Here is a 24593-nt window from a genome sequence, read left to right on the forward strand (position 1 = left end):
GCGACATGTAAAGTTCTGTTCAAAGCAACGAGCAATCAATTCAATGCTAGACACTACTTATTCGCTAGCCTTTTGTTCAACAACATCGCTACGAATATCCCATGATATGGGAGCCTAATAGCCTGTACAGCAATGATGATAATCATCATCATTGTCAACCATCCCTGTTCCAACTCTTTCTCGTTCGCGCCACGCTCCACGGCTCGAACTTTCTCTAGATAATTATCAGATGCCTCAATAGGAGAGGCTAATTGACCAAAAGTAGAAAAAAGAAGAAGTAGTAGAAAAAGAAGGGGTATATCGACATGGATCAAAGCATGTCTGTTCTAAATAGTGCATCGATTCGATGCAAATGGACAATTCCATGTCAAGCAAGGATGCAAAGCATTCAAACCATGGCTGGATTACCATGGGCAAAGGCATTGAATACAACGCCGAGTTATTGCCAACTTAACTCGTGAAGTGCATATGATGGCTAAAATTTCTTACGCAAGGTAAATAAATGTAAAGAAAGGTTAGAGTTACGAAAAAAAGGGGCGACTATTGTAAGAAGAAAAGGGGTATGCACGTTAAATCTTAACGCCGCCTAGGGGGAGGATCTTGCTTCTGTCTCCGAGAAATTGGGCTCGGTAGTCAATGATACCCTGGCTGATTGTTTGGAAGTCTTTGACCTTGCGATTGCGAAAGTCTGTCAAGAGATTGCGCAGTCCGTTGATATACTGCTGTTTCTCCTGCTCCCCAAACTCCTCGTGCGCGCCAAGTTGAAGTAGGATTTGATCATCTATATATTGTTTTCAGTCAGCGTTCTTCACACAACAGCTCGCGAGAGTAGAAGCGCCTAGCTCCGAGATATACATACCCGGAGCTTGCATATTCTCGAAATGTTGATACTCGCATTTGCTACCCCTTGGACAGCTTTGATTGGCTAAATCATCCGGGCATATCTCCTGCTTCACGTCTATTTTATTGCTGTATGTTAAAGAGCGAAGGCCACCGGATATGGATTGAGAATACTCGGGATGGAAGCGATATGCGTGGAAGTATCGAAGGGGCGACTCATAAGGCACAAATGCCGTCTTCGGGGCATCAGAGACTAGTGTCATCCGTGCCTCACTTACTGGGTCAACCTGGCTACCTATTAGATATGTCGATCGGCCATCAAAGTGCAGGGCAACGTCTACTTCTCTTCCACTTTCAGAAGCTATATCCGGTTGCACGGTAGAGATCTGCTGTGCGGCGATAAAATCTGTTGTGCTATCTTGTAAGTTATTGGTACTTGTGTCGGGCACCGAATCCAAGCCAGCTGGCGCTGGACTGAACGGTGTTGATGCCCGCGACGATTTTTTCGAGTGGCTGGATAGCTCAACATCTGGAGGCTCGTAACTGTCGGATTCTTCTTCAGAAGCATGGTTGCTGGAATCTGCAGCTTCCGACATGACCATATCTCGAGCTTCCTCCACAACTGCTGTGGCTGTGGCGATGGCATCGTCTTGTGTCGACATAGCATCTTGCATGGCGTCTTGTTTAGCGTCATCAACGGCTTCGATTGTCGTATTAACCTCGACGCCTAGTGGATGAAAAGCGGCATCAACGGTTTCAATTGCAGTATTAGACTGAACGTCTAATGGATTATGCTCTGCCTGGTGAGCAATGAGCAGATCAGGCTGCTGCTCTTTTTGAGACTCTTCTCTTTCGAGTGGCGTAGCTTCTCTGCTTTGTCGGGCGGCATTATTGCTATGAGAAGACATGCTCGCGATATCCATTGCGTCTGTTAATGGTGATGAAGAACTCAAAATCTTGGATGGAGACTGGGCTGTATTGGGGGGGAAAAATATTAGCATCCTAAGTACAAAAATGAGCTGTCTTTGTTGGAATAAGGAGATTAGGCTTACGTTGCTCTTCATGCGTCTCTTCACTATCTGAGTCCGCATTGACATCAATCCTCAATTTTTCTTCTTCTTCCATCGTCTTTTGGATTTCTCGCTGCATATTCTCAACCTGAGCTCGCAACAGCTTCAACTTCAGCTGCTGCTCTCGGCGGCGAGCTTCAATGAGTGGAAGGCGTTCACTAGCCGCAACTGATCGACTACGGCGTTCGTTTCCACTTTGAGGGCTCGCTTCGGATGATCGAGATGGCGCCATTGGAGAGGAATTCGACAATGGGGGCGTTGAACGAGGGAGTTCTTGGGGTTCGATGCTGGTCGAGGGTATGGGAACAACTATTTCCTGGCTCGGAATAACGGCCTCGAAACTGCTGCTGGGTGATTCATTGTTGAGCGCTGGAAAAGCTGGTGAATCCAATCGCGACTGCTTTGCTTTCTTACGTGCCTCGGCCTCTGCGATCCTTTTCTTCATAGCTTCGATCTTCTTAGTCATGTTATCCAAGTTGTCTCTTGTTGCAGAGTTGTCGCTGCTGGTACCAGGAGGTGTTGCCATGGGACTCGAGTACTGTTGAGCTGCTGCCACACTGTCACCAAATGATGGAGCGCTTCGAAAAGAAAGAGTAGTCTCCAGTAGCGGCGGTGCTGCCTCTTTCGTAGCTAAGGGCACTGTTCTCTGCTCGGGAGAATCGAGATCCATCTCGGCATCATCCTCATCGTCGCTAACGTCAATAAGGAACGGGCGAGGCCTTCTCGCATGGCCAAATGGGCGCTTAAATGGCCTCGGATTGGAGTCGACTAAGCTTGTAGAAGCTGGACGCTCTAGATTCAAGACTTGTATGGCATGAGGGGGCTGTGGCGTAGAAGACAGAAAAAGCCCAGGAATTGGCGGAGGCAGCTGTCCATTGGGACTTGGGGTTTCACCAGACGTATGTTCTGGCGAGGTTCGATGTGAACCATTGGCGGCCACATCGTGGGAACTGGTGGTTGTAGGATTATCGACGTTGTTATTTGCTTGGCGACTCTGAAGAGGTAGCTCGTCTGGGTGGGAACGCTTTCTGCCTCGCGCCTCGAGTTCACGAGCTTTTCGTAAAGCTTCCATCTTCTGATGCAAAAGCTTTGATTTCTCAGACTGTTTTTTCGAGGCGGGCGCAAGGACAGGGGCAGGAGTAGACGATGAAGATGCGGTTGCGGCTGCAGTATTCGACTTGGAGTTTTTCGCAGCGAGGAGTCGCGCAATACGGTCCTTGCGCGATTCTGATACGTCTTTCGCTGGTGCACTCTCAGTACTCTTTTCCACTTCGGCTTGTTGTGGGATGCTGTCGGTACGCCCGAGCCCATCCTTTGCCTTCATCTCTGGTGCTGTTGCTCTTTCACGGCTCGATTGAGTAGCCTTTGGATTACTTGATGCGCCTCTCTCGAATCCTAGTTCCTCGAAGAGACCACCCAATAGTGTCTCATCTATCCCCTCGTCAAGGTAATTCTGATATCGCACATTTAATGTCCAAAGCCGTCGGATGGCATCTTGCGCTTGTTTTCGTGTAGCACCAACGCTCTTGACTTGGGGTGAATTGGATATGGTGTGACTCGCTCCGTTTGCTTTAGGAGATGTTTGTGACGAAGCCAGAGGAGTGATCTGGTTCAATTGACCTTCTGGTGTTATATATAAATTAGTGGCTGAAATAAGTCTGTGATACTCGATGTTATTAGTGCTCACCATGAATAGAAGTAGTCATAGCTGGATGGTCCATTTCCTGAGGGGAGAGGTATGGAGAATATGAACCCGAGCGCTCTCGACCTAAGACCTAGTTAATGAAAGGACAAATATTATTCACTGAAATGTTATAGGACGTACTAGCAGGAAAGGAGGCTGGCGGAACATCGCCAAACCCTGCAGCATTTTGTGCGCTTCTATTCATATATGATGGAGTGGGTAAAACCTCAGCATCTCTTGGCTCGTAAGCATCCTCGAGCCCGCCTTCGCTAACTTCCCCTTCCTCACTTGTATCTGTTTGCTGCGATGGCCCATTTGCTTCAGTAGTAGCAAGTGGCCCTTGCCCAAATGAGGCTTGCTGGTTTGGCCAAGGACCTTGCCACTGCATGGCATTTTGTGAATAGCCTAGGCCCAGTCCAGGAATCGCATTGTGAGGATTATATGGGTCTCCAGGAGCCGGTTCGTTGTGCACAACTGTTCGTACCGCGGGATTTGGATAGCTAAGAACAGGAGTAGCATAAGGAGGGTATGGCTGATGCGCGTACGAGGTTTGCGGATGGTAGCTATGCAATGGGTCGTACCCATAACCTGATTGAGCCATCACTAAGCCAAAGAAACAGCCCGTGGGAGCCCAAGCTCACAGGATACCAGGACACTGTCGTTTACGAGCTGTAGAGTTTGCTGGTATTTGCTAATGCATGCAGGAGTGGCGCGGGCAGCCTGTCCAGAGGCTTGGTTATATTTGCTTTGGGAGTCGATATCGATGTCGAGGTGAAGAAAAGATCATCGAACGCAGTGCTATGTCGATAGTGGCGGAACTGGAAAGCCGTGTGAGCGGTACGGATGGGGAGCTTTGGAATGAAAGTAACGCTAAGTAGTGAAACAGATCGAAGCACGATCTCACACACGGGTCTAGCCTATTGTTGATTGCAGCACGAATGAGGTTGTACGCGATGATTACCATGTAGAATGAAAGGGCAATCTCGTTTGGTCAAAGACATCAGCTAGCTTTGGACAAGAAAATCAGGCTATGCCGTATCAGGACTAGGACCTAATCGAACAATGTTATCGCGATTGCTCGGGTCACGTGCAGGAATTTTGTTTACTTTCGCGGGGTCTCTCCCCAGCAACCAGGGTGCTGTAAGCTATACAATACGGAGAAGCTCCCTCAGGTGTCACCGCACCATCATTCCTCATTGTGTTTTATCTGATGCTTTAGTTTTGGCGGAAGCGCCTGTGTGTCTTTCTTGTACCATTGTTTCTTTTTCTTCCCTCAGCTACCAACTTGCCTTTCTTTTCTCGCTAGGCCATTGTTTCGCTAGCAAGAGAGACGTCCAGATCAACATAACGCCTAATAGTCCCCACTACGGCATATCGTTATGAGTTGGCCTTGAAATCAACAATGTCATTCAACCCCAACGGTTCGGCGCCGCGGCGGAGCAATCCGTTTGCGAGGAACGCCTCTCCATCCCAAGCAATGCCCTCCTCTGGAAGGCCGAAATCAGTCCTCTTCGCCTCACCGACGATCTCACCAAGCGTGCCGACACCGCCCTCTACAGCCTCTACAGCCTCGACAGCTTCTACGGCCTCGACAGCCCGGCCTCGGTCCAGCAGCTCTTTTGGAACAGTAATTGCTCCGGCTGGCATTGTATCGAGGCACCATCGAGCCGACTCACGTGCAGGGATGAGCTCAAACACGAGTACCTTTGCTCCCTCTTTCATTAAGGAAGAGGAAGATTTAAGACAAAATCATGATGCTGTAAAAAGCATTGAAGGCGAGAATGACTTTTCTGGAAAGCGGTATGTGTGGCTTAAGGACCCAGAGGAGGCTTTCGTGAAAGGCTGGGTGATTGAGGAACTGGAAGACAACAAAATCCTGGTGCAGACCGATAATGGAACTGTGAGTGGCTTCTTTGTCACGATGTTTTACAGATGAGCCGATGCTGATGCAATTATAGCAACGGGAAGTTGATGCTGAGAGCGTCGATAAAGTGAACCCCGCCAAATTCGACAAGGCAAACGATATGGCCGAGTTGACCCATCTGAACGAGGCGTCGGTCGTTCACAACCTGCATACAAGATACCAATCAGATCTGATATACACTTATTCAGGCCTGTTTCTTGTTACTGTCAATCCTTACTGTCCCTTGCCGATCTATTCGAACGATTATATCAACATGTACAAAGGCCGGAGTCGCGATGATACAAAGCCTCACGTCTTCGCCATGGCCGATGAAGCGTTTCGCAACCTTGTCGGAGAAGGCCATAACCAAAGTATTCTGGTTACTGGTGAATCTGGTGCTGGAAAAACGGAAAATACAAAGAAGGTTATCCAGTATCTAGCTGCTGTTGCGCAGTCAGAGTCTCCAATAAGGAGCCAAGCCCGACACACGAACCTCTCTGAGCAAATTCTCCGCGCCAACCCTATTTTAGAATCTTTTGGAAATGCTCAGACGGTAAGGAACAACAATTCTTCGCGTTTTGGCAAGTTTATCCGAATTGAGTTCAGTCGAGAAGGCGCTATTACTGGAGCGTTTATCGATTGGTATCTACTAGAGAAGTCCAGAGTGGTTAGAGTTAACCCACAAGAGAGAAACTACCATATATTCTACCAGCTCTTGAAAGGAGCAGATTCGAAGTTGAGAAAAGATCTTCTTTTGGATGGCCTAGATATTGGAGATTTTGCGTATACGCGCAATGGCCACGACAGCGTGGCTGGAGTATCTGACCAGGAAGAGTGGAAGGCATTGTTAGAGGCCTTTGACATCATTGGCTTCTCTGACGAGGATCAACTATCTGTTCTTCGAACCATTGCCGCAGTATTGCACCTGGGAAACATTGACGTTGTGAAGGAAAGTCGGAGCGCGGATCAAGCCAGGCTGGCTTCAGATGCCAAATTGCAAGCTGCAAAAGTTTGTAGCCTTCTTGGCGTGCCTCTTGAGCCGTTCCTCAAAGGTCTACTGCACCCTAAAGTGAAAGCCGGACGTGAGTGGGTTGAAAAGGTCCAAACCCCTGAGCAGGTTCGCCTTGGCCTCGATGCTCTTGCAAAGGGTATATATGAGCGAGGTTTTAGTGACCTTGTCACTCGGATCAACCAACAACTTGACCGGACTGGTATGGGCTTAGAAGACTCTCGATTCATTGGTGTTCTTGACATTGCTGGTTTCGAAATTTTTGAAAAGAATAGCTTTGAGCAACTGCTTATCAATTACTCAAACGAAAAGCTTCAGCAATTTTTCAACCATCACATGTTTGTTCTTGAGCAAGAAGAGTATGCTCGTGAGCAAATCGAGTGGCAATTCATCGACTTTGGCCGCGACCTGCAGCCGACTATTGATCTCATCGAGTTACCAAATCCAATTGGTATCTTCTCATGCCTGGACGAAGACTGTGTCATGCCTAAAGCCACTGATAAATCTTTTACGGAGAAGCTGAATACTTTATGGAACAAGAAGTCTACGAAATATCGCCCCTCCCGACTGGGCCAGGGTTTTATTCTTACGCACTACGCTGCTGAAGTTGAATACACCACCGAAGACTGGCTTGAAAAGAACAAAGACCCTTTGAACAATAACATCACGCAATTGCTAGCAGCTTCAACGGATAAGCACATTGCAAATCTCTTTGCAGACTGTGCTGATTCGGATGATCACGGTGGACGAAGAAGTCGTGTGAAGAAGGGCTTATTCAGAACCGTGGCCCAGAGACACAAAGAACAGCTTCATAACCTGATGTCTCAGCTTCAATCTACGCACCCGCATTTCGTTCGCTGTATACTACCCAACTACAAGAAGCGACCGAAGCTGTTTGACAAACTTCTTGTGTTGGACCAGCTCCGATGTAACGGTGTGCTAGAAGGTATTCGGATAGCACGAACTGGCTTCCCTAATCGATTACCTTTTACCGAATTCCGCCAGCGATACGAAGTCTTATGCCCAGACATCCCCAAGGGCCATTCAGACGGTCAAGTCGTGGCCTCCCTCATGCTTGAGAGGCTTAATCTCGATAAGACCATGTACCGCGTCGGTCTCACAAAGGTTTTCTTCCGAGCTGGTCTTCTAGCTGAACTGGAAGAGCAGCGAGATGCTCTGATTACGCAAATCATGGCACGGTTCCAATCTGTTGCCCGTGGATACGTTTGCCGACGGGCAGCACACAAGAGACTTTTCCGCACGGAAGCCACCAGAATCATCCAAAGGAACTTTCACGTATATCTCGATCTCGTCGGAAATCCATGGTGGCAACTCATTGTGAAGATGAGGCCTCTCCTCGGCGCCACTAGAACTGCCGCGGAGGTGAAGAAACGGGATGCCATGATTAAAGACCTCAGCGAGAAGATGCGACTGGAGTTGGAAAGTCGGCAGAAGCTAGAAGATGAAAGAAGAAATTGCCAAGCTGAGATTGCTCGCATCCAAAAAACGCTGGAAAGCGAGAGAGCCCTCGCTTTGGACAAAGAAGAGATTTTTATGCGTCTTCAGGATCGCGAAGAGGAATTGGAGGAGAAGTTAGCAGGCGCACTGGAAGACCAAGAGAGATTGGAAGACCAGCTCGACAGCCTTATGGAAGCAAAGAACCGAGCTGAGCAAGACGTCGAAAAGTATCGTGCACAACTTGAACAGGCTGCTTCTCTCATCTCTAGGCTAGAAGAGGAAAAGACACGCCTGTCGGCCAGAGCAGCGGAGCTGGAGACTGCTATCAACGATCTCACTCAAAGGCAGTCTGAACATAGTGACAAGGAAGCCGCTATGGAAGGTGAAATCAAGATGCTTCAGAGTCAATTAGCTCTTAAAGATCGGAAAACCAAAGATTTGGAAGACAAGTTGCTCAAGCTCGACCAAGATCTCGAAATTAAGTTATTCACAGTGCAGAAAGATCTCGATGCGGCCAAAGTGCGAGAGACTCGACTAGCTCGAGAGAATCAAGAAGTACATGAGCAACTTGCTGAGCTTTCTAAGACTTCGACGGATTACGAAGATCTTGTCCGATCAAAGGAGAGCGAGCTGGCATTGCTACGTGATGATAAACGGAAGTCAGAAGCTGAACGTCGAAGCCTTGAAGAACAGAAAAGAGCTCTTACAGAAGATATGGAGAGAAATGCTGCAAAATTCCGTGATGTTCAAGCAGAACTTGTGGCATTAAAATCCAAGCAGATGCAATTAGAACGCGAGGCCCAAGATGCTAAAGTTTTGCTCGAAACTAGACTGTCTGAAGATGCACAAGCTGAGAAGAACCGAAAAGTTCTTGAGTCTCAGATCAAAGATGTTCAAGACGAGCTCTACCAGACGAAGATGGAGTTGAGCAGAGAGCGGCAGTCCCGAGACGACGTACTGCTACTCGGAGAGCACAAGTACCAGGCGCTCAAAGACGAGTTTGATCGCTTGAATGACGCAAAGATTATCATTGAAAAAGAAATGTATGTCCAGCAAGATACTTTAAGGCGGACTATAGAAGCCCGGACTGCAATTGAAAAAGAGCGTGACGACGCTAGGGATGAAATTCGAAAACTTCGCATCGCAAAAACGGAGGCTGAAGAGGCTCGTCTGCAAGCTGAAATGGCTGGTGAGCGCCAAGCTTCAAAAGCCGCGAGAGAGAGAGAAGCTAGCCTTCGGAAAGACCTTGAAGCTGCTCAAGAGCGCTTGCGCTGGTTCGAAGAGGAATGCACCAAGCTTAACCGCCAAGTCGAAGATTTAAATAAGCTCATTCTTACGTCTGGAGAGTTTGGATTGAAAAACGACCAAGCCAAAGAGAGAATGGAGCGGGAGCTCAATACAATAAGGAGCCGGCTGGCGGCATCTGAAAATGACAACAAAACGTTACTCAATAAGTTGCAACAGAAGGGTCTTGAAATTGCCAGGTCCAGCTCTCGCGCGACAGAAGCAACTCGAAGCCAGCTTGTATCTCTCCGAGGCGAGAAAGCCAAGTTAGAAGATCAGAACACAAAGCTCAACAAGCAGTTAGGCGATGCTCAGCTCAACATAGCAACTTTGGAGAAGAAGGTGGAGAAACTTCACCTCAATCTGGAAGACTTAAATCACGAAGTTGCCAGAGAGGCGAAGGCTAGTAGGACTGCAGAGAAGGCCTCTTCGAACTTTTCCGTTCAACTTGCGGAAGCTAATCGAACGATTGAATCCGAGAGGCAGCTACGGAATCAGACACAGTCGACGGTCCGCACGTTGCAGTCATCAATAGACTCACGTGATAAGGAGCTGGAAGATATGAGAGCTCAGATGCTCAAGGCACTCAAAATGGTTGACCCCGAGGTTCAAATGCCGCAGACAAATTCCAACAGCGAGAAAGCCATGCTCAAAAACTTTGATTTGGTTCGAATGGTTGAGGAGCTACAGCAGAAATTGCGAGTTCAAACTGTAGCCAGGACAAATGCGGAAAGCCAGCTGACCGAGATGAGGGCTTTAAGAAATGAGAGTCCCACTCGTCTGGGGCTTGGTGAAATCCATCCGAACGAAGCGCCTTTTCAGGATTCTAATGGCCTAAAGAAGACAACCAAAGCAGGCCTGCAGTCTAACTTGAATGGTTTGGCTACCGCTCGACGCTTCCAAGACGCCAATTCTCAGGATCTGTCACGCTCTGAGAGATCCTTTGGCGCTTCCGATATCAGAAATGGGTTTGAACTGAAAGCCGAAATTGAACACCTTCAGAGTCAGCTGCAGTTAGCCCAAGTGCGGAACCGACAGCTCCAGAGCCAGCTGGATCGAAATTCATCATCTGATGACGCATATGAAGATGAGGCCTCAATCTTGCGTGTACAGAAGCTTGAAAAGGCCAACAATCGTCTCCATGATATGTTGGATGATTCGGCCAAAAAGGTGGCAGCATTGGAGAAGAGCATGCAAGCTGGTGAGCTTTCTCTAAGGGATATCCAAACGCGATCTCATGAGGAGCTGTTGGATATTTTTAACAGCCAAGAAGAAGCGCGCAAATCGCTCTTACATAGCCACAAAGATGCCCTCGTAGAATTAACTGAAGTGAAGGCCCATTTTGACAAGATGCGACACGAGCGGGCGAACCTGGAAGTAGAGCTCCGTGATTCGAAGTCTGACCTTCAGGAGATGACTGCTGCACGCGAACAAGAGGCACAAAGTCGAAGCCAGCTATTACAAGAATTCACCGACCTCCAAATCCGACTTGATGCAGAGACATCTAGGCTCGCTGATGTATCTTCAAGCTTAGAAATGTACAGAAGCCGAGCCGACGAATATTTCAGCAAGCTTGAACAAGCAGAGATTGCTGTTTTGAAAGCAACTAGAGCAGAACAGTTTGCCAAATCACAAGCCAAAGAGGCGGAAGACACATACGCCGAGGTTATGTCTGAGAGACAAAGGATGGATGCGCTGGTTGAGGATCTACAGGGCCAGAACCATCGTCTTGAAGGAAGGGTAGAAGACCTGTCAACTGACCTGGACGCCGCTACGCAAGCCAGGAGACGTCTTCAACATGAGTTGGAAGACTATCGCAACCAAAGGGCTATGGAGATTGAGGATAAAGAATCCAGCATGGAGCAAACACGCAAGAAGTATCAAACTGAGTTTGCTACTCTTGCTAAAGAGCTTGACCTCGCTCGAGAAGAGAAACTGTTTAAGCAGGCAGAGATTACAAGGCTTCGAGACGAACTCGATGAGCTACGGTCCAAGTGGGATGACGAGGTACTGAACAGCTCAACTTGGTCAAAAGAAAAGGCTCGATTGGAATCTACCTTGGTTGATGTTGCATCGTCTCGTGATGAAGCCGTCAGCGCTCATAATGAGGCACAGAGCAAGATCGTTTCCCTCTTATCACAGGTGCGGACTCTTCGATCGAGCGTGGACGAGATCACTACCGAGCGCGATCTTCTCATTCGAGAGAAGAAGGGCGTTGAGGCTCGCCTCGAAGAAGCCAAGGCAGGCTTTGACGAGCTGGCCAAGGGCGGAAGCCCATCACTTCGCGATGCAGCGGGCATGGACAAGGAAATTCTCAACTTGAAGTCTAGCCTTGCCCGACAAGAGGATATTGCCCTCGCCGCGGTGGAGAAGATGCGACGTGCTGAGGCACTAGTCACCGAGGTTCAGAAAGACATTGCGGGCGAGCGTGAAATCAGTGCGACTTTGCAGAAGCAAAAGACAACGCTAGAGAAGAACTTGAGCGAGGCACAGCTGAAGCTTGTAGACCTGGAAACTAAGGGCTACTCAAGTGGCAGCCAGGACATAAAATTTTTGCACAAACGCATCCAAGAGGTAAGTCTTTTCTCATATCCCCAGTTCACCATCTCATCCAATGATTTTACCTATACTAATTGTACCTTAGCTTGAATCACAGCTGGATAGCCACGAAGAGGAAAAGAACAAGTCCCAGCGTTCTGTTCGAAATGTGGACCGTACTGTGAAAGACCTGCAGACGCAAATCGAACGTAAAGATAAGCAAAACATGCAGCTGTCTGATGACGTGAACCGCATGCGCGACAGAGTCGACAAGCTTCTCAAGACAATTGACGAGCTGCAAGCGTCAGAATCCACGAACCAGCTCTCGGCACGACGCGCTGAGCGCGAACTGCGTGAAGAGAAGGAGAAGTGCCACCGCCTGGAGCGAGAGCTGGAAGGGTGGAAAGGCCTTCGAGCAGAGAAGGGTGGCGTGGGAAGCGTTCGTGGCAGAGGTGTCACATGGAGAGTGGGAAACGAGGGAGACGACTCAACGCTAATTGACGTTCCTCAGAGAAACAGCAGCCTGAACAGAGCTCCTAGTATGACGAAAGGCTTCTTATAAAGCGACCTGAGTGTGGATAACGTCTGAGGGGGTGTATGAAGGAGAAGCGAAATTATGGATGAACGATGGCGTTTTTGTGATAGGTTTGTGGGACCGCCTTTGTGTAATTGGGTATCAACATAAGTGGGAGGACGGATAGCGGTCATGAGCAGCTGCTGATTCTGTATCATATTGGATGTTATCGTCCACGACTAGGGGGATGATTATGTTACATTATATAATTGGTACGATATTAGCTAATGAGAGACGAGAAGAAGTAACAGCTGGGCTGTAATTGGTTTACATATAGTATATAGTATAATGTAGTGAGTGAGCGTGTAGCTCTTATAAAACGCCTGACTTGAACCATCCCGTGCCACATGTAATACGTGTTCTAGTGTATGCTGCCGAAGCTTGAGTCGGAAGTGCGACGCAAACATTTGGCAGAATCGGAACCAGTGATTGATTGCTTTCGGGACTTTGGATTTGAATTGAGGTCGGGTCAATGGGTATTTAGAGGTCGATTATTCCTCCATAGAGTCTCGAGTTTGGGTCGGATAGGAGTGATAATCTACTGGTAAGCTTGATTAACCTCTCCTACCTACGGCTGTTGGAACCCACTCAAAAGAAAAGGGGGAAAATAATCCATAAAGAACAATTAATATCTATTGATATACTTGCTTTATCGCTTGTTTGAAAATTTCTATATCACATTTCAGTAAATTTTTACTCGTTTAGAGCCAAAAAAAAATATGGCTAGCAATGCTAGAAACCCCGGGCATGGCGCCGCGCATTATTTTCATCGACCTCATAGAGATCTCCGCATGAGGGCGGGTTATGTGCTTGTTTCAGAGGAGCGAGAGTCTGGATCGGAGTATTCGGGCTCGACTTGCTGCTGCTGTTCAAGCTGTGAGTCGAGCTGCTCTTGCGAGGAATATAGCGAGGATGACCATGAGGAAGAAGAAGATGATGATGGCGATGACGAGGTTGTTATTGAAGAGGAAGAAGAGGAAGGCTACTGGAGTGATTGCTCTGCGTGCTGGGCGAGACGAATCATAGGGCGAAGGGGCCGGACGGGCCGGACGAATGGGAATCAATATATGAATATCCCAAGAACTGTTGAGGAAAGAGATGTAAGTGGACTTTGTCCTGCCCCTGCGCTCTCTCTCTCTCTCTTTCTCTCTCTCTCTCTCTCTCTCTCTCTCTCTCTCTCTCTCTCTTTCTCTCTTTCTCTCTCCCTTTCTCTCTCTCTTCTCTTCTCTTCTCTTCTCTTCTCTTCTCTTCTCTGTTTCTGACTATCAATTTCGAATACGTTGACTGAAAGCCATATTAACGTCAACCACCTAGTCTCTCCAGGGCCATCGCCATCGCAACCAGCGTGAGCAGCATCGTGGACGTAATGAAACTCCTCAGAGGGACCAGCGAAATGCCAATCGCGTTACCTTTCGAAGCACCAACAGCATCATAAATGGTAGTGATAATAATGGCCACAGCGCTGCAGAAACACCCTCCTTCCGGGGCCTTCTAGACCGAATCGTTTCGACTACTAGACAGCTACGTCAAGGGGAAGAACACACTCGCCATCTTCGGTCATGGATCCGCGTGCTGGAAGACCTTCAAAGACTACAACGCGTAGACTCTGAGCCAGGGGCGAATACGACTGCTGTTTCTGCTCCTCGTACTACTGCTTCTGCTGTCGCTGGCCTTGTCCCGAACACTAGTCCGACAATGGCTGCTGCCAGGGCTGGACAGCAAAGTCCATCTTCGGGGACGGCGCTTGGAAGAGCGGCAACCGCTTCGGGCACAGAGGCTGAGGCTCAGACCCGGGCGTATCCCCGACGAAGAGCAGGACGTGAGTGGTTCATGTCTGGGGGTAGAAGCACCTCGATTCACAGGCGAAGGAGACTGAGATGAATTCCAATGGGGCAAGGAGAGGGAAGAAGTCTCTAGTAGAATACGGCGGAGATGAGCTGCACTCGTTCTTTTTTGCAAGGACTGCCAAGTTGGGATAGGTACATCTATCTAGGAGGGAAGAGGGATGATGGATGATAGATAGCACCTCGTATTGACTAATTTCTTATAGCGGGATGGAGCCGGGCTTGATTAACTAAGTGCTCCATCTCGAAGATGGTCGTCAATAAGGAGTACGGAGCGTATGCAATGCTGAGAATTACATAACAATCAATGAATGACAATGGATAGTTAATGATAGATTATCTATCTATGGCTGGCGAGAAGCGAAGTGAGCGAGGACTTATTGGATGATAATAGCACGCAAATTATTACGAAAATACGAAATAAAGAGTGAGAGGAAAAAAAAAAAAAAAAAGAATCATCGTATCGGTCGGATGTTATTAGAGAACGTCCGCTCTCGCTCCATCACTTACACGCGCGCAGGCTAAAAAGGTTAAAATGGAGTCTGGGGAAAAAAAGGCAAAAAGAAGGGTCTGGCCGGGGATTGAACCCGGGACCTCTCGCATATCAGCTGTAGGGTTTTCCCTAAGCGAGAATCATACCACTAGACCACCAGACCTCTTTGGGTGTTGAGAAATCACGTGCAAAAATATATTTATAAACCATACACGATACTCCAAGCGCCGCACGGATCAGGCCTCCAGACTCTGCAAATTATTTCGACGTCTAGAATCTCAATGTCTCCACACCCACTCAGCCGTACTTCGTATAAACATGCACTTAGTATCTTCCTTCCCGGGCTAGCCTTGCAAAGCGCCCGATGCTACGATCATGACAAGTAAGGAACAGGGACAAGGAAAAAAGGAGATCTCAGACACGGTCGCAGCCAGCCGCTTTTGGGCGCATCGCCCGCCACTTTGAAAAGGGGAGCAACGTCGCGATGCGATTCGCCGCGCTGTCTTGCGTAGGCTTTTGCCCTTACAGATATAACTCGACGCCAACAAAGACAAAAACAAAACGAAACGAACCTTGTCCAGCAGCCCACTAAAAACGAAAAACAATGGGCCAAGACGATGTCGCCCTTGTATTCTTCGTCTTCTCTTTTTGTTGCCTGAAGCACTAACGATGCCTAGGTACCTAGCTGAAAGCAACACGAGCAGACGTACACGGGGGTACTGTACACGCTTCTTTTTTTTTTCTCTTCAGAATTAGGCACTGGCCGCAGCCGCTCCCCCCCCCACACGGAAAAGCCAAAGAAAGCTCGCCATATTACTCGGTTACTAAGCCGAAAAGATAAGAAGGACCCTTGCCCTTTGTTGGTGCATGCAGAGCTAGGCTTTTAAAGCCCGGCCCATCATGCTAAAATCCTGCCACAAGCACCCTAGCATGATGGATGGCGTCCTTTGGAGTCGTTTCGGCTGGACCAGTGGGGACTAAGGCGATGGCACGAGCCCTGTCACTGTCGCCGCGGCCAATGGCTTTGAGCTTGTTCTCGTATCCCGAGAAATCTGGCAGGGTCGAAGGATTCTGGGCTAGCTGTGTACGAAAGTACTACTGGTCCGACAAACGAGAGACCCCCAGAAAGAGAGAGGGCCGAGAGACAAAGAACAGCAGGGAGGCGGGGAGGGACACTGGAGGCTGAGGAGAGGAAAAAAAAAAAATGATGACTTTTTTCTCGTTATCCTCCTATGCGAGGCCATGGGAAGCGAGATGCTGTCACACCGTGTCTCGCAACCACTGCTACATGCACATACTGCGTGATATTCCAGATTTCGGGCAACTCCCTTGTCTGATGCCGGATTGGAGGAACAGATTGGGACGGGATTGCGCCTTTGGTACCTTTTGGCCGTGACTCGACATATAATTCTCGTATCAGCCCGGCGTATCCGTTTTCCAGCCCACCTCGTTCTTAAAACAAGACAGGCCAATGCTGTGCAGAATAATAAGCGCTTGCGGCAAACAAATATTGTGCTAGTATTTCGAACTGAGCTTCCGACCCACTGCTGCTGATGGATTGAGTCGATACCCAAATTGTATTGTCTTCAATCGGTCTAAGCAGATAATCACACTATTACTTACACAGCCTCTCGTCAGCTCCTGTGGCTGGATTCCCGGGGGGTTGAGTGGCTTTTGCTCCCTCTCTCCCTCTCTCTCTTTTCCCCCTCGCCTTCTCTATTCTCTTGCTCCCATTCAGATCATACCGCCAAGCCTTTGACTTTGATTTCCTGTCCAATAGCTTTTGCCACGCTATCGACACTCGTGCCTGTTGGTGCACTGAGAAGCGTGAGGGCATCCCGGATCACTCTGCTTGATCGTTTCGTTTCTCAGTGCTTTTGGTACTCAGTACTGTAGTTCGAAATGCGCAGTAGAAGGCTGCCCGTGGTGGCAGCTCCCTTCATCTTCCTTCTGGTGGTGGCGAGCATATACCTTGGACGTGATAATGTGTCTTGGTTCCCAACCTCCCAGCAACGGCCGATACCTTACAAGCAGCTCACTCAACAGGTGGTGGGAAATGGTAAGAGAAAAGATCAATCCCCCCTCCCTCGAAGCACAGAATGAGGTATAAGTTGGAGAGAAAAAGACACTGACTGTTCAGGCGCTGTTCTTTCCGCCGACAACATCACTGAGTATCTCGAGGCCATCTACAATGCGAAGCCAGATGCGAGATTAGCGCCTCGCCTGGAGTGTCCGGCTATCAACACCACCCGGTATAAGACCCTGAAGTTCAAGAAGAAGCCATCAGGGCGGCCGGCGCCATCGTCTCCTCCTGTTCGTCCTGCTTCACCGGCGTCGACTTCACGTTCATCTCCATCTTCATCATCTTCACCTGTATCGGTCTCTAAATTACTGTCGCTGTCGAAATCATCGTCTTCACCTTCATCATCGTCATCAAGGCCATCGGCCACTCCTGCTCCTCGCTCACTCACCCGCCCAGCCTCTGAGATTCGTTACTTCTTCGCCCTCGACTTGCGGAATTGTATCGGTCTCCTGCCTCGCCTCATGGGCAGCATCATCGAGGCCATGCAGTTCCTCGGCCCTAGCTCATGTGCTCTCTCTATTGTAGAGGGAGATTCTCCCGACGGCACTGGAGACGTACTCGCCGCCCTACGCCCCAGTCTCGAGGCCCTGGGCGTCACTTACATTTACAACTCTTCCACGGTCAAATCCGCCGAGGGCGATCGCATCGCCAAGCTTGCGAAGCTGCGCAACATGCCCCTGGAGCCAATCTTTGAACAGTCAATCCCCATCGCCGACGACGCCAGCGTCATCTTCCTCAACGACGTGGCTGCCTGTGCCGAAGACATTCTGGAGCTAATCCTACAAAAGCAGGAGCTCAACGCCGACATGACCTGCGCCATGGACTGGACCTATCCCGGCGACGAACCCAACTTTTACGACGTCTGGATCGCACGAGGCATTAATGGCGACTCGTTTTTCCACATACCGGCAAACGGGAACTGGGGTGAGGCGCATAACCTTTTTTGGAACGCGCCCGACACGAGGTCCCGCTTTGATGAGCTGCGCCCCTTTCAGGTGTTTGCCTGCTGGAACGGCGCCACGGTGTTTAGCGCCAAGCCCATTGTCGAGGGCCTTCACTTTCGCACAAACTACCATAAGACGGGCGAGTGCTTCCAGGGCGAGCCGGTGCTGTTCTGCAAGGACATGTGGTGGCGGGGCTACGGCAAGATTGCAGTCGTGCCGAGCGTCAACCTCGAGTACACGGACAAGAACGGCAAGAGGATCAAGGAAGACAAGGGCTACGTGTCTGATATCGTTGCGGAACAGGACCCGCGAGACGATTTGATCGAGTGGACGGGGCCGCCGGATACCGTCCGGTGCATGCCGACCTGGAAGGATCAGTTTTTCCAGCGGTGGAATAAGAGTTTAACGGATTAAGACTCTCTCTTTTTTTCGTTTTCTTTTTTTTTTCTACGTTATTTAATGGCAAGGGATAAACCTGCAATGACTTTTGGACAGAGAAAAAAAAAGTGTAAATAATAAATAATGTACGCCGTTTTATGGTATTGGTTGGGCATATAGACTCTCCTGGGGTTGTTTCGGTTATTCTGCATTTTTCAAAACACGAGCCGGCATATTACTTCATTCAATCATTTGCATTTCAAACTTTTTTTTTTTAATTGTACATAACATATTATACATTCATCAGACATTATTTCCCATTTCGATTCATGCTTTCAATTCAATCAAAATCAATTGGTGCTTCCCCGTCCGCCCTGGCCAACGTTGGGGCCCTGCTTGATGCCCTGACTCTGTCCGCCGCTGGCGCTCATGCCTTGCAGGCCGGCGCCTTTCTCGTGCATGCCCTCTGGCAAGGGCGCAGTCTTGTCCTTGGATTTCTAAACGAAAGAGACATGTTAGAATGGTTTCAGTTTTTGTGTTTTTGAGTTTGTTTTGTACATGTTGTTGGAAAATTCAATTTTTTGGAAAATGACAAGTGACATACATCTTCTGAAGTGACGCCATGGGCCACGTTATGGGTGGCTTCCTCAAAGGGGCCGTTGTCGCTTGAGCCGTCTCCTTGGCGAGGCATGATTGTTGTTGTATATGTTTGTATATGTAGAGTTGTGTAGAGTTGTGCTTTTTTTTTTTTTTTTTTGTGAAGAGTTGATGTGATGCGTTTGAATTTGGGAGGACTACATGCCTGACACACTTCTTATATCTGTTTCTCTTTTTTTTTTTTTTCCCCAACTGAAACTGAATTATATTTGACGTCATGTATATCACGAGAAGTCTTTCACGTAACCATGATGCTATTCTGTGGAGCTGATACTTTTTTTTTTTTGGTTTGTCTTTTTGGTTTTTTTTTGGGTTCCATTTCCCCATATCCACCGACCCCAGTGATCTTCTCAACTTAAAAAACAGTGTGCCAAGTGTAGTGCATCATCGATAATTCAGCAACCACCAAAAAGAAAAAATATAACAAATGCATGCGGCTGGCTTATAATACTTTTTTTTTGTTTCTTTTTCTGGTAATTTCTGGTAAAAGGAAGAACCCCCCCTCCCATTGGGTCTTGGCAACAGGTGAAAACAAGCAATGAAGTGACGTCAGCTCAAGACGCAGCATGCCTGTCTGGTTTGTCTTGGCATCTTTACTTTTTTTGCGCCGCTTAGACGGCTATCTGTTCCGAACACCCCTAAAACGGCAATGCTGATAAGCGGTTGGAGTGGCTAGTTCTATGCTTGGCTATGCTTATTACAACGCCCGTAGAAAGAGGTTGGTATCGGTTTTTTTTTTTATGTAGCAGGTGGGTTGGGGATGAATCGGTATGGGCTGCGGTTGGGCCTGAGTTGCTACATATACCAGCATTAATTCTTCTCTTCTTCTTCTTCTTTTTTTTTTTTTTTTTTTTCTTTTTGGACGTGTAACATGCCAAGACCAAATGTTTTACTCTCTTCTTTTTCGTTCATCTTCTTTTTGAGATGTAGCATCTCATCTTAAGCCTGCATCAGCTAACTTCTTGCTTGTTGAAGGTATCACACACAAGTATATTTAGCCAAAAAAAAAAAAAAAGAAAAAAAGAAAAAAGAAAAAGTGTCAACTCAACAAGCTCAACATCAGTGAAATGTAATCCTCTAAATATGCTGCTCCAATAGTGATTCACCCATATATAAAAAAATATAAAATCCATGCCACAGCCCAGACGTCCAAGCCCCAGTTACAGTTACCCCTTGCTAACCCTCCAAGATAAAAAAAGTTGAGCACTCCTTATTCAGTAAATAATACAATTCTAGTAGTATATATATATTTAGCTACTTATACATCTCACATTCCAAGGTAATGTCCAACTCATCTCATATAGACAAAGAGCTCGAGCAAGTCCAAGGTCGCGAAAAGCGAGCTTACACGCATCTCTACACGCAACTCGGTCTCAATCCCTTGCCAGACAGACCATCTGCATCAACATCATTGGCAGGGGGAGCAGCTCCTCCACCCATTCCTCCTCGCAATCCCGCCCGAGGAGAGCACTATAAATGTAATCGTGCAGATATTGTGCCTTGTAATTTACCACAGAATGAAGTCGTCAAGCAGGAACAGGAAGAGCAAGCACAACATAACTCCATGGCCGCAGAAAAGGCCGATCATGGCCGTGCCGAAGAGACAGAGGCTTCATGTGCAGACTATGGAGGAGACATTGATACAGAGAAGAAATCCAATGTCATCATAAACGACCTGTCCAACGCTATTGGCTTAGCACTAGATGAATGGAAGGATGTCTCGAATCACAATTAGCCCAAATCTCGTTTCCTCCCTTTGCACGATGGTGGCGCTTATATTTTCATGGGTTAGCCAGCCCCATATTCAAAGATAGCGTACCCATGCGAGAGTATTCATTCCTTCATAAATGCAACATCCTCCTCTTTATTCCCCTTCCAACACAAGGAAGAGATTTAACAATCAGTCTGCAAATAACCTCCATTCCCTGCCCATTTAATCCAACGTCCCAGCCAGCGCCACAGCACTAAACCGCAAGTCTCCTCCCTCTCTCTCCAAAAACTTCAACACCCCCAGATTCAGCCCCTTATCACTCAGCACATCCTCATCGTTATTCAAAGGCCCCCTGTTGATGGGACCCTTTCTCCGTCCGTCAAGCTCCCACAGATTCCCATCGTTGCCCTTGACAAAGCATACATAGTGCAGGTCAACGTCGTCTTGGGCGTCGGGAGCAGGAGTGTCTCCCTCGGTGGCGGCAGCCTTGTGCGCTTCGGCCAAGGCAGGTGTTTGTTCGATTACTATGGCGCGTTCGGCGGGGTGAAGGGGGGTGCTCCTCTTGACGATGTCGTCGAGTGTAGATCCCTCGGCTGGGCAATCATTACTGTTAGCGAACGCGCGTAGCTCAAAAAAGTATGACTTCAACACGAGAGCGGCAACATACTGATAAACTCTCTCGCAGGTCCGTTTGTCACTGCATGCAGCAGCCCCATCAGGCCACAAGCGTTTCGAATCGTCTGCTTCCACCACAGGACCGGCTCCTTGTCCCCAGTGCCGTTGTACTCGGTCGCCAGGCTGTCCTCCGCCATCCTATGGCTCTCGTAGACTGCTGATATGGGAAACACCAGCAGAAGTGCGAGCGCCGGGCGTGGGATAAAGGCGAGCATGTCTGGATCAGTCAGGGAATACACATCGTGCATCTGCAGCGCGGGCGACACGCCGAGCTTGTGGATGAGCGTCGTGAGCAGCTGAGGATTGGCTTCGAGGGGGATGAAGGCCGGCGCGGTGGCCGCGGGATCGGGATTCGTGTTGGATGACATGACGGAAGCAGCTGCGTGTGCAGAGTCTCTTATTTCTGCTCTCTGCCTGATGTTTGTATTCGTCTGGGTATGATTTCTATGGCAAAGGTTCAATGGAAACGGAGCGTCTGCAAGCAGCTCTGGAGCTGGAGTTCGCAGCACTGCGGGGTGGCGGGACACTAAGCAGCAGCGTGCCTGATGACGTCTGCACGCGCTAACGAGCCCCATCAGCCGGGCGCTAGAACAGCTGCTAGAAGCAGGCAGCGAGCTCCAAGAGCTCCAAGACTTACGAGAGCTTCATGTGCTGATACCAGTAAAACGGGCAGCTTAGTTGCTTAGGTCTCAAATAGACAATAAGACACAAAATAAGACAAGACACTCATGTGTTGCAAGACTTTTCTAGCCATCAGACACACTCTCGGAGAATTTCATGGACGACTTTTGTCGTGCTAATAACAGGACAACCAAGGCAAACCAGCACAATCTGTGCGTACAAGTGCCACTCCCATGTCCCACCATTGCAGCTCTCTCTCTTCTCATAATTAAAACCATCCATAGAGAGAAAAAAAAAAAAAACTAAGAAAAATAAAGGGTTAAAGATAGAACAACTTCTTCCGGGCATTTAGCCTCCAATATGTTGCTATGACATCATCCGATATTGCCTCCTGTCAATTTAAAAGGCATTGCCTTCTCAGTATATAGAACCGTTTTTACCGTCTCGACGTTTGCCAAACAAAACATTTTCTCGATGCAATAATCAACCGCTAGTTCGCCGCGACATCAGACTTGCGAGGACGGCCCCTTCCTTTAGCCTTGGGCGCCGTCTTCACCTCTTCATCCTCAGCTCCCTGGGCAGGTTCAGGGGCAGCCTTTGCGGCGGGAACACTCGATTTGCGTCCTCTCTTCGCAGCGGCCTTGGTGATCTCCTCGTTCTTATCTTCAGACTTGGACACGGATGCGCGCTTGCGTTGCCTGGTGGCAGAGGCTAGAGCAGCCTTCTCGTCACCTTCATCTTCTTCCGGGGTTCCAATTTCAGTCCTACCCTTGGAGGCCGATGGCTTTCGTCCGCGTGCAGCCTTGACGGGAGCAACGCCCGCCTTCTCCTGATTATCATCATCATCCACTGTCTCCTCTTCCGACTTCACAGGCTTTGCCTTTGGGCCTCTCTTAGCAAGCTTCTGAGTCGTAGCAGGCTCTTCAGCCTCCTCTTCAGTTGCTTCACCATCAACCTTTTGCTCTTGCTTGCTAAGTGACTTCCGTGAACGCCCTGACTTAGTCGCAGTTGATTCTTTGGCATCCCCTTCGCCGACACTCTTACCTTTAGTCTTGGACTTGGCCTTGGGCTCCTCCTCGTCTGCCTCGACGTTCTTGGACTTCCTAGCTTTCTTGGTCTTGGGCTCATCATCGTCGTCGTTGGCGGCCTTCTTGCGACTTCGCTTACTAGCCTTTCCGGCGGGAGCTTCGTCTGCATCAGCAGCCTATAAAGCGTGAACAACAGCGATCATTATACATCTTAGACTTTAACCTACCTCTGTCGCGGCCTTCTCCTTGGCGGCCTTCTGTTTGGCGGTAAGGTGAATACCCTTTTCACCTAGCTTGTTCTTCTCCGGGTCCTACAGACTGTCAGATAAAGATATCGTGATACGAAGCGCGAAGGCCAAAGGAAACTTACACCATTGAAGTCCTCCGGATCAATGTGACCTTGCTTGATGCAGCGCTGGATCTTCTCCTTAACCTCATTATCACTATAAATCATATTAGCAGCCGTTCATTGCATTCTTGATGTGGCATGAATCGCAGCTTTTACTTACTCTAGTTCGTCATAGCCGTCAATGGCATCAAAGTCATAATTGTCGGGGTCTCCGCCGCAGAGTTCCTGGAGACCGGCGATCTGAGCACCAGAAACACATCCCCTAAATGATTAATGCGCGGTTAGGAATAAGAATTTCAAGCTGCATGTTGAGGAAAGGGGAGTTGCTCACCAGTGCTTCCAGGACCAAGAGCCATGCTCCTGGATCTCAACCCAACTGCCAAATCTGATTTCACCCTTTTGAATCTTCACGGCCTCTTTCTTGCACACGGTGTCATGACAACCGGCACGCTTGTTGGGCGAGATTTCTAAAGGTTGGAGCAGCGAGGTTAGCATTTACTTCTGCATGTGATACAAAGTTATAGCGCCCCAAAAATTACTGCGGGTGGCAAAGGAGGAAACGAGGGAGGAAAGAAAACAAATGCCAGAGGAAATACGGAGTACAAAGGGGGTTAGAAAAATTTACTTACCAATACGATATTGAGGCATATCTGCAATACGATGGATATAGTCTGAGGGCGTTGAATATTAACAAACAAAGGGAAGAGAATATCAGAAGCAACGGCTTTTCCCGCAAAGTTTCAGTCAGGCCAGAATGCGAATGAAGATGCGACCATAGAAAAAAAAGTCGGTGGGTAGCCCGGGCCACTGCTGCGCTATAATGCAGATGCACGGCGGTCGCGGCAACAGAGCGAAACAAATAAGACGATTAAAAACGTACAATAAAGTGAACAAGAGGTCGCCACTCAATAGCAATAGCTGAAGGCGTTATTAAAACAACTGAACAAGGAAGAAATATTTTCTGATGCCGGGCTGAGGAAGAAAAGAGAAGAGGAAAGGACGGGGAAGCTGCCTATTGTCTGAAATATGGGGGTAGCGCGTCGCGTCCCAGAAAAAAAAAAGGAACTTGGCAGGCAGCGGGCAGGCAGGCACTTTCACTTCAGCTCGCTTCCAGCGCTTCACACCACCAATGAAACAGTGGATGCAACGTCATGCCGGTTTGCAGCGACGCAGTATTAAATTGGCTGCGAAAAAGGGGCGTAAATGGAAAGAGACCGAAGAGAAATGAAATTGAAATAATATGTAAAATAAGTAGAATAAAATTTGGATAAAAACAAAACCATTATTCGCACCCGTTTCATTTAAGCTGCACATTATAATTCAAAGTGTAAGCAAGGGGCTGGTAGATAAGTGATTGGATGCCACAACCACAGCGCATTCGCTGATTACATCGCCGGTGACAGCTCATACGGTGCTTGCCATAGTGACAATCTGCATCATGGCGTGTAAT

At 48.5% G+C, this 24593-nt stretch overlaps 8 protein-coding genes and 1 non-coding gene across 9 annotated transcripts; 4 read left to right on the forward strand and 5 right to left on the reverse strand.

Annotated features, from left to right (window-relative positions):
• Positions 1 to 16: 16 nt before the first annotated feature.
• On the reverse strand, positions 17 to 4562 carry TrAFT101_010280 (uncharacterized protein). The gene is made up of 5 exons (XM_024910257.2): positions 3736 to 4562; positions 3598 to 3678; positions 1893 to 3533; positions 860 to 1813; positions 17 to 781 (listed from the first exon to the last, which is right to left on the reverse strand). The coding sequence occupies exons 1-5, from the start codon at positions 4193 to 4195 to the stop codon at positions 570 to 572; spliced, it is 3348 nt and encodes a 1115-aa protein (XP_024756073.1). The 5' UTR covers positions 4196 to 4562; the 3' UTR covers positions 17 to 569.
• A 200-nt stretch (positions 4563 to 4762) lies between these two features.
• Positions 4763 to 12693, forward strand: TrAFT101_010281 (uncharacterized protein). The gene is made up of 3 exons (XM_066128905.1): positions 4763 to 5494; positions 5553 to 11822; positions 11893 to 12693. Exons 1-3 carry the CDS (start codon positions 4997 to 4999, stop codon positions 12346 to 12348), a joined length of 7224 nt encoding a protein of 2407 aa, XP_065985031.1. The 5' UTR covers positions 4763 to 4996; the 3' UTR covers positions 12349 to 12693.
• A 458-nt stretch (positions 12694 to 13151) lies between these two features.
• TrAFT101_010282 (uncharacterized protein) lies at positions 13152 to 14241 on the forward strand (the record flags this gene model as incomplete). Its single annotated transcript, XM_024898716.2, has 2 exons — positions 13152 to 13460; positions 13675 to 14241. 2 exons carry the CDS (start codon positions 13152 to 13154, stop codon positions 14239 to 14241), a joined length of 876 nt encoding a protein of 291 aa, XP_024756074.2.
• Positions 14242 to 14770: 529 nt separating this feature from the next.
• Positions 14771 to 14860, reverse strand: TrAFT101_010283. The gene has a single exon. It is a non-coding gene; the product is annotated as a tRNA-Pro (tRNA).
• A 168-nt stretch (positions 14861 to 15028) lies between these two features.
• TrAFT101_010284 (uncharacterized protein) lies at positions 15029 to 18427 on the forward strand. Its single transcript, XM_024907046.2, has 2 exons — positions 15029 to 16756; positions 16838 to 18427. Exons 1-2 carry the CDS (start codon positions 16600 to 16602, stop codon positions 18136 to 18138), a joined length of 1458 nt encoding a protein of 485 aa, XP_024756075.1. The 5' UTR covers positions 15029 to 16599; the 3' UTR covers positions 18139 to 18427.
• Positions 18428 to 18452: 25 nt separating this feature from the next.
• TrAFT101_010285 (uncharacterized protein) lies at positions 18453 to 18793 on the reverse strand (the record flags this gene model as incomplete). The annotated part of the gene is made up of 2 exons (XM_024901170.2): positions 18453 to 18599; positions 18707 to 18793. The coding sequence occupies 2 exons, from the start codon at positions 18791 to 18793 to the stop codon at positions 18453 to 18455; spliced, it is 234 nt and encodes a 77-aa protein (XP_024756076.2).
• Positions 18794 to 18807: 14 nt separating this feature from the next.
• On the forward strand, positions 18808 to 20821 carry TrAFT101_010286 (uncharacterized protein; the record flags this gene model as incomplete). The annotated part of the gene is made up of 2 exons (XM_024907047.2): positions 18808 to 18813; positions 20039 to 20821. 2 exons carry the CDS (start codon positions 18808 to 18810, stop codon positions 20492 to 20494), a joined length of 462 nt encoding a protein of 153 aa, XP_024756077.2. The 3' UTR covers positions 20495 to 20821.
• TrAFT101_010287 (uncharacterized protein) lies at positions 20013 to 21669 on the reverse strand. The gene is made up of 2 exons (XM_024901227.2): positions 21138 to 21669; positions 20013 to 21063 (listed from the first exon to the last, which is right to left on the reverse strand). The coding sequence occupies exons 1-2, from the start codon at positions 21511 to 21513 to the stop codon at positions 20693 to 20695; spliced, it is 747 nt and encodes a 248-aa protein (XP_024756078.2). The 5' UTR covers positions 21514 to 21669; the 3' UTR covers positions 20013 to 20692.
• A 144-nt stretch (positions 21670 to 21813) lies between these two features.
• TrAFT101_010288 (uncharacterized protein) lies at positions 21814 to 24162 on the reverse strand. Its single transcript, XM_066128906.1, has 6 exons — positions 23773 to 24162; positions 23475 to 23610; positions 23304 to 23405; positions 23165 to 23237; positions 23022 to 23105; positions 21814 to 22970 (listed from the first exon to the last, which is right to left on the reverse strand). The coding sequence occupies exons 1-6, from the start codon at positions 23789 to 23791 to the stop codon at positions 22257 to 22259; spliced, it is 1128 nt and encodes a 375-aa protein (XP_065985032.1). The 5' UTR covers positions 23792 to 24162; the 3' UTR covers positions 21814 to 22256.
• Between the last annotated feature and the right edge of the window lie 431 nt (positions 24163 to 24593).

Source organism: Trichoderma asperellum, chromosome 6, assembly GCF_020647865.1.
Source record: "Trichoderma asperellum chromosome 6, complete sequence".
NCBI lineage: Eukaryota > Fungi > Ascomycota > Sordariomycetes > Hypocreales > Hypocreaceae > Trichoderma > Trichoderma asperellum.